We start from the raw sequence: 8584 nt of genomic DNA, 5'->3' as shown, positions 1-8584 counted from the left end.
CTCTGGTCTGGGTAGCACAATCCCAGATGACAAGGCATAGCTGCTCAGATTTAGCAACAGTAACTGCTGGAGCTCAAGCAGCAGCTTTCAAGGACTCTGTTCGGAGGGTACAAGAAAGATGTAAGATGTGTTTAAAGCTGTGGTAAGATGGAAAAGATGTTTGGTGTTTATAAACAAGACACTGATGATTTCCGGAATAACAGAAAGAGGAAGATCTGTTTGAAGACAGGTTTTCCCTGCAGAGGGCTTTGAAGACAATGCACATTTCAAGAGAAGAGGTTCTTGCACAAACCTCTGGGAGAAAATGGGCAAACTGTAAGCACTACTTGCTAGAGTGTCTTTTCTAAACAAGTTTTTTTTCTGGTAGACACTGACTCACTGATATACATACCTCATTATTCAGTCTCCTTTTACTAACATTTTTACCAGATACTTCATGAAGAGGTAATAATAAATCACAATTGCACTGTGACTTAACCTCTCAGATGACATATCATTTCCTGAAAGCCAGTTTCTTGGATGATTTAAAAGAAAAAAAAAAAGGGGGGTGGGGAGGGGGAAGAGGCTCCTGTGGTCTGTTTGGAGCCAGAAATCCTAAATTCAGCTTTGGCAGCGACTTCCACCAGGGCTTTCCAGAGGGCTGCATGGGATTACATTTTCAAAAGGACTTAAAAGGCTTAGGAGCACATCTCATTGTTAGAAGTGATTAAGACTAATGAGCTGAAGCATTGCTGTATGTAGTGCTTCACGTCTATCTTGTCCAGTCCAGTGAGGGGTAGCTTCTACCACAGCTCCTGACAGATATAAGGGTTGGAAATACTGGAACCCTGTTTCTACAGCTTTCTGATGGAGGTGACTGGCCCTGACCAGGAGAAGTAGATGGGGACACACACTTTGGCCCAGCAGGTCAGCATAAACATTGATGGAGCAAGACTGTATTAGCAGGCTGGGCAGTGAACTTGAACTTCTGCTGCTCATGGCCCAACTATGAAGCAGAGATTAAAGGAAACAGTACCTTCTGTGGCTGCAACGAGATTCACCAGAGGCCATTTGCCAAGGGTCACAAGCTCCTAAGAGCCCGAGACGCTTTTAAAAGCAGGTACGGGTGCCCTTGACAGCAGCACACAGAATCCCTCAGCCACATTCCCTTCTCTTGCTCTAGTCTGTGATTTTTATTTGGTTTAGTGTGGAGATTTTTTTTAGGGGAGAGTGAGGTAAGTTACCCAGAATAAGAATTAATTCAAAGAATGAATTTAAAGTTTTTTATTCCATTTGCACTTTTGCAACAGAAGTATTGTATTATTTAAAAAAAATATGATGCACCACAGTATCCTTGACCTGAATGCTTCAGTGCTATTTCTGCATTTGTGAGAGACTGGAAATAACTCCTAAATGTGTAACATTTTGAACATGAAAACTTGTAAGCCTATTCATGAGCTGCACTCTTTACTTTCTGAAAACAGTCAGGTTTTCTGATGCATTGTTTTCTGTTGACAGTAAGTCACTGCAGCACAGAACTGGGGGCTTGAAAGGGGCAAGGACATTTTGTGTTGCGTAAGAGTCTGTGAACTTGTGTGTGGAAGGGTTGCATACGCAGGAGTGCAATTGTGGCCTAAGAGTTACATTAGGTAGATGTTTCACTAAAATACTTAGTATTAAAGAAGATTTTAATTTAAACTTTCTATTAAATCATAATTAAAATTGTAAGTCAGTGTTTTGATGCCCTCTAGCTTCACAGGTTAGTCTCAATACCTAGGTAAACCCAGTAAGTTGGGTTTAAACAAACTCGAAACTCCTAAAAATGCCCTGTGGTCAATCATAACTAAGGTATCAAATTGTCATGAATATGCTGTGCTAAACTGGTTGCTTTTTCAGGATAGCTGAAAAAGGTATATAAAACCTAAGCCAAGTCAGTCAGCCTACACATGTGGCCAACAAACAGATTTAGCACCGAGTTCTACCTGCTCAAGCTTTTTGTTGTATCAACACTGCACTTTTTATCCATCCAAAGCTCCATTTAAGTCAATAGAAATACTTTCTGAATTAAGGGCTGAGTAAGAAATTAATACAGACCCTTACTTCTGGCCAGACATTAGTACCACGTAATTTCTTTGCCATTTCAATTCTAACCCACTACGCTATCTGTAGATTGAAGTCCATCTCACTACAAGTTTCCCAGGAGCACACACAGATTGTAATAAGAACACAGCCTCAGGTAAGTTTGGTTCTGGATGATAGAATAGCACTGCCCCTCAATTTGCCTGTGTTCACCAAACCTGTTACTGAAACAGATCCAGAGCTCAAGGGAAAGAATGAAAGGTCAGTGCTGCATGTTCTTCTCCCACAGCACACCTTTGCCTTTGTTTAGAAAGCTAGGGAACCTTATTACTTCTGAAAGTATGTTTTCCTTTTTCTGAGCTTTAAGTGGATGGCAGTTATGACAAAACCTGCCAGGGTTGCTGCTGCGCCAGAAACCACATAGGCAATTCCCAGGAATGGGTTACTTCCTCCACTCCATACCACAGTCGAAAGAATCACATGCTTCCTCGCCTTAAATTTGGTAACAGGGAAATCTGATAGAAGGATGTTAAGGTTTCACTAATGAAGTTTACATTATTTCCAGGAGAAAAAGTGGTGGTAAATGCTCAAAACTCTTTCCAAGTCATAAACAGTCTAAAGATCTGCATTTGCTGCAAAAAATCCTGTAACTGATTTGTGACATCTCTGCTATTCTGGGTCCAATACCCAGTAGCAGCTGGTGGCAAGAAATCCAGTTATTTTAAATATAACCTCTGCCTGAACATGGAAATACTTTGTTTCTTTTTTTTACATTATAAATTCCAGATTCATAATTTATGTAACTGCTACTGTGTTAATTTGTATGAAAACCCAGTTGAAAATGAGCCTTTTGGGCAGTTTATCATGATGATTAGAACTAGATGATCTTTTAGGTCCCTTCCAACCCAAACCACTAGATGATGATGGTGATCCACATATTCTCACTGAGAGGAAGCGTTCACCTCTACCTAATATATTATCCACCCAAAATGTTGTATGATTTTACCTTTCATCTCTCAATGTGGAAACTTTCAGAAACAGAACTGTTCCACAGTATTTAAAATCATAGCTCTACTGGCTGAGACAGAAATTTATAATCATCTTGACATAACTACTGCTGACAAACTGAGTGTTTTAATCTGAAAAGTTTGTGCTGTTTGGAGTGAGAGTGCCTTTTCACCAGCATAAAAGTTCCTGTCAGTATGTGGCACAAATCCAAAAGCCCAAAGTCATGTTTCCATTTGAGTAACCTGTCTTAGATCCATCAGCACAGGCCAAACAAAATCTACTTGTAGTGTCTCATCACCCTCAAAACTAGGTCTTTTCATGGTGACTTAGTCTGGGGTGTTTTGTTCTGTTTCTCTGCTGTTTTACTATACACATACCATCCACTTCCACCTTGTAACTATCTAATAGTTTTGGACAACATGAAAGGATACTGTAAGAAATACGAAAAGTGTAATTCCCTGCTGGGAGGCCATCTGCAAACTGCCTTATCCGACTGACACGACGGTAAAGATTTCTGAAGGTAGCAAAGGCTGACACTCGCATCCAGATAATGAAGTCATCATTTACATAACCGTTGTTCCTTTCATCTTCCTCATCTAACAAATATACTGGTTTCTGCCAGTAAGGAGGTCTTGCTGTCCCTGACGAAAAAGGAAAAAAAGCAGGAAAGACAAACTGTCAGTAAAAAGAGTGGTTGGTGACTTCTGGGCCTGCTCACAACCAATACAGAATATGAGATATGAAAGAGACACAGGACTCTACCCAGTAGTGAAAAATTATGCATGCTAGATAACACTTCTCACCCAAACATCTCCACTCACCTCAAACATGAATGAACAGAATTTAGCAGTACCCAGGGGTTGCTACACATCAGAAACTTTAAGCACAGGAAAAACAAAGTGACTTGCACAAATGAAAATACTGTTTATTCTGGACTCTTGCCTCTTCAGCAAGCAGCATGCTCTCTACTGAGAGAATCTACCTCTATGAAGCTTGCCTTCATTTTTATACTTTAATTTACTCCTGTACAACCAGAAATGCACCTTTCTGCAGTCTAATGGCAGACCTTACGATATTTAGAGTCTGTCATGTGAAAACTACTATGAATATGGCACTGCGCACAGTACTGCCCTGATCCAGAATAGGGAGCTCTTGGCCCCGCTTCAATACAGATCAACCATAACAAAGCAACAGCTAGGAAACAGCTGTTTTAAAGAACTAGTGATGAAGGCAGTCTCACTTGTCTAACAACTGCCCATGAATCTGCAAAGTCATGAAGAAGGAAAGATGTGACACACAATTCTCCTTCATAGATGTTTTCAACATGAAAAAAATAAAGTGGACTGCATCCTTGCTTTCCCTGAACAGACTAAGCATTACAAGAAACTACACAGAAGGGTGTTGACATGGGGTAACTTCAGTCTTCTGAAACCACTTTCTCCCAGTTCTGTGGTCAGTGATGAAAAAAAATAGAATAAAATAGAATAAAAATTCTAAGGTCAGTGACAAAAATAAGTGATATTTTGGCAAAATCTGTCTTCTACTCTCAGTCACCTTCTGAAGCTGCTTCTCCAAACTGCTTAGGAAGCATTTCTCCCAAAGGCAAACATCTCAGAATGGGAGACCCTCACAGAGAGGGGAAGAGGTAGGAGAGCCATTGAAAAATAAGGAATGCCAGTGGAACCGTTCTTACCTGCAAATGCAGAAGAGAGATTGTATGATTTTGGATTGCGAAATTTCACATTTTTATCTGTCCACCAGCTGTTTCCAGTCTTCAGCAGTGGTACTTGAATAACAGATGAGTTAAGGTGGTAAAAAAGGTCAATAGTATCTGCAGGAAATAGAAGAAACAATAGGTCTGAGTAAAGGACGGTAATTCTAATTGCCAGCATGAATAACAAACCTGTCACACTGAGGTATCTTTCAAGTGAATATAAAACAAAAAAACCAAAACCCAACCTGGGAAAGGTTTCATCATGACTGTGTACATTCCACAAGAAGAATTAAGGTTCCAGAGCCTTAGAACTTCTGAAGTTTTAAAGACTGAACATACCCCTACCAATAATTCGTTGAATCCCTGTGTAGAAATATGTGCAAGTATCCCATGTCTATCAACTCCTGTGTGACAACTTCTTTGCAAATCACTTCTGGAGCTCTCTAGCTAGTTACAGAAGTTACTCTCTTAGTTAGCTTTCCCTATTTCTTTGGGTTTTCCCAAAAAGTATTTATTTTGGGAAATTCTTAGCATTTCTCAAAGTATTTCTTTGAGTTTTCCTAAACTGATGGCTTTGCTATATATAACGTGTTCAGGGAAGAGATAAAAACACAATCAAGGGAATCCATGATCCTTTTGGGAAAATTTCACTTTAGTTTTATGCCAATTAGACCTTGTCTACGGACTTGGACATGAACACTTCCTTTAATCAAAAAACATTTAGTTAAAATGGAGCTTAACCATGCCATCCTGTTTCGGTGGGCAAAAAGCACTTGTTTTTATCCACTAGATTTTCCTACTTGGGTTAGTTTAACATAAGGCAAAACCATTATAGGTCTCATTAACATCTACGCAAACATGTAGGCAGCCAATGAGATGACAGGCAGGGATAGTTAGATGATACAGATGGGGAGGAGCTGCTTTTTAGGAAACAACCACAACTCAACTGCATGAGCATCAATGACAACATACTTCTTTTTTATCCTGCTACAAAAGCTGTGTCACACAGCTGTGTCTGAGCTCCTTAAGGCTCAGACATGCTCTGCTGAGTAAGTGATTATTATGTGCTCCACTACCTCCCCAGCTGTTTGTCTCTAGTTTATTAAAAGGAGTTGCAATTCTTTGAGCCTCTGCCTGTTTATCTGCTTGTCTGACTGCTCCCTTTACTGCTAGGGAAACCTTAAAAGCCTTTAAGGTTAAAAACCTTTCCCATGGCAGGAACTTAGCCATCTTCCTCACTTACAAAACAAGATTAGACAACCAGCTAAGCTGTCAAAAGTGAATGGGAAGCATCCTCTTTCACAGCAGAGGGTCAGAAATAAACTACCAGAGCAGGATTTAGACATCAGCCCCTTCCTGCACATCACCAGCAGCTGGAATCTTTCATCACACTGTGCACCAAGGACAGATGCAAGGCAGACACTGGGAGGTTTACCCTCAGCATTTTAAAATCTTAATATCCCTAGTTCTCTGCAGGAGCATTCTGTCCTGCAGCCAGGGCTCTAGAACAGCTTGGGCTCCATGCAGGTAGCTCTGCTGGCCTAGGGCTAAGCCCAGTCCAGTGAATCAGACTTCCAAGGGAGTAGGTGGATAGGCAGATGAAGGTTAAATGGATCTAGAAGTTACTGAATGCAGCTGCCCTTCACAAGTCCTCTGGTGTTGGTGGCTCAGCTGCTTGAGAACAGCTGCTGCATTGCCAAAAACTGCTGCATGGAATAGGTAAAAAAAAACCAAACCAGGCAGGGACAGGTAAAAAGGATGGGGTAAGGGAGAAAAGTCTGTAGAAGTTTCTTGTCTCCTTTCCTCCCAAAGAAATCCTTTCTGAAATCTGCCAGCGTTCATGGCTAAAAGCCCTCTAGGTTTCAGCCTAAATGTACTCAATAGGCAGGTGATGTCCATAAAGTTTCAATAAATAAGATCAAACCTGGGATCAAATTAAGTAAGACTATGCATGCTTCCAGCATTCAAAGAACAAAATGCAACCACGTAGATCCAAAGGTCCAAACCAATGTGAAAAACATGTCACGTCCTTGCAAGCACACCCCTGTGGGATGGTCGAATCTGGGCTCTCCCATCACTACACAAGAATGTGGGTTTTTTTAGCAAGGAAGTACGCTAAATTGTATCACCGTTTCTTATTTCACCAGCAATTCCATTTCTCAGCCCTGTCATGTATTCACATGGAGGAGGGCCTTAGAAAATGAAAAATCTTCCTCAGTTTCAAAATGAGGGGCAAGTTATCAAGCAGAAGGAAGGAGAGGCCCCTATTCACCACAGTAGCACTGCTAAACAAAACCTTTAGTGGAAGAAAGACAGAGATCTTGCGCTATCAGGACTCAGCTGAATTGGGGTAATGGAACAATTTTAAGTGAAAATTAGTAAGGCAGATGTGGAAGTTACCTACTCACCATTGAACATGCTGTTGGCAATAGCGCCGCATGGAGCCATGGGTGTCCCATTTTGGTAGGTTGTGAAGGGCGTGCAGTAGCTGTTCTCAATCTGCATTCAAGGTCACAAAACAAACAGGCACAGAACCTGGAGGCTTTGATGTGGTTTGGTGGTGTTAATATTCTCCTCCTATTCCTTCTCCTGAAAAGCCACTGAATAATTAACTCTCCAGTCCAATTTGATCACACTAGAGATATATCCAAATGAATAGGTTTGTTGAGGAACACCTTCTGTATTACACCTACTGTCTATCACAGTTAGTAAACCTAAGGTTTTCACCAAATTCTGCTGTGGATTTGCAATCTCCAGACTACGAAAAATCATTTTGGGATCTGCTATTGTAAAACAGCTACAATTTAAAATGTGCCAGTGAAGCCCTGGCTTACCCTTGAACATCTTACTTTTCCTTCTTTTTAATTTTCACCTGGGCTGCTGCAGTGGTGGTGAACAGCAGATGCAGTTAGCCACATTACTGCAGTTCTACATGGGGAAATCTTGATGTATGAAGACACAGCATGAGAAACAAAAGCCCATCTCAAATTTATCACATCTCTCCTACCCCAGTTCATAAGAAACTATAAATCTGCATGTATAAATGCAGAAACATTTTCAAATAACTCTAATAAGCTGTGTGTCTGACTGACACAAAAGCCAAAAGCACCTGGGTGCAAACAAGCTGACTGGACATCTGGAGAAGCAGATGTTTAGGGAACATGTCTTGAGAGTTACAAGAGGCATTTTATAGAAACGACAGATTATTATGGCATAATCGTTACATGTACTGAGAAGACAGCGTGTGGACTGTGTGTATATAAATGCTGCTTTTAAGCCAAAGAAAACATGCTTTAGACTTGTAAGTAAAAAATCTGAATGCAATGATTGCATTCTCCAATTTTCTTATGCAGGCCTGCTGCAGGTGATGCTGCCTAGCCTCCTTTTTAGACCTCTAAGTTGCACTTTTAGAATGCTACATGATCACCTATTTTACCGTACACCTTTTCCTGATCCTTGTTCATTTCCAAAGCCAGATGGCAAAATGGAAGACTTAGAATAACTTAATTCTCTAACCTTTTAATAAAAGCACAGCTTAAAACACTTCTGGCTAAGATGACTGAAAACACCATAAGGAAAAGCTTTTTTTTATAAAGACAATGTCTTTTTAGTCAGGATCCCTACAAGGTGCAGGTTTGAGAAATACAACACTGGACTAACACCATCTATTTATCCCCTCATTTTTCTCTCTTACTTCCTTATTAGACATAATGGCCCTAACAGTCACAGAAGCAGAGACCAAACACTGAAAAATTCTGTACCTTATTATTATTCCTTAATAATTATTATTTATTACTTTTATTA

At 40.4% G+C, this 8584-nt stretch overlaps 1 protein-coding gene across 1 annotated transcript; it reads right to left on the bottom strand.

The window, feature by feature from the left end:
- Positions 1-2266: 2266 nt before the first annotated feature.
- On the bottom strand, positions 2267-7279 carry LOC104406359 (cell cycle control protein 50C-like; the record flags this gene model as incomplete). The annotated part of the gene is made up of 4 exons (XM_010015310.1): positions 2267-2573; positions 3498-3707; positions 4760-4897; positions 7189-7279. Coding segments are annotated over 4 exons (627 nt in total), but the record flags the coding sequence as incomplete, so codon positions are not given.
- Between the last annotated feature and the right edge of the window lie 1305 nt (positions 7280-8584).

The sequence above is a fragment of the Nestor notabilis genome, unplaced genomic scaffold (genome assembly GCF_000696875.1).
Source record: "Nestor notabilis isolate BGI_N333 unplaced genomic scaffold, ASM69687v1 scaffold28955, whole genome shotgun sequence".
NCBI classification, from domain to species: Eukaryota; Metazoa; Chordata; class Aves; order Psittaciformes; family Psittacidae; genus Nestor; species Nestor notabilis.
This window is presented reverse-complemented; position numbering and strand designations above follow the sequence as displayed.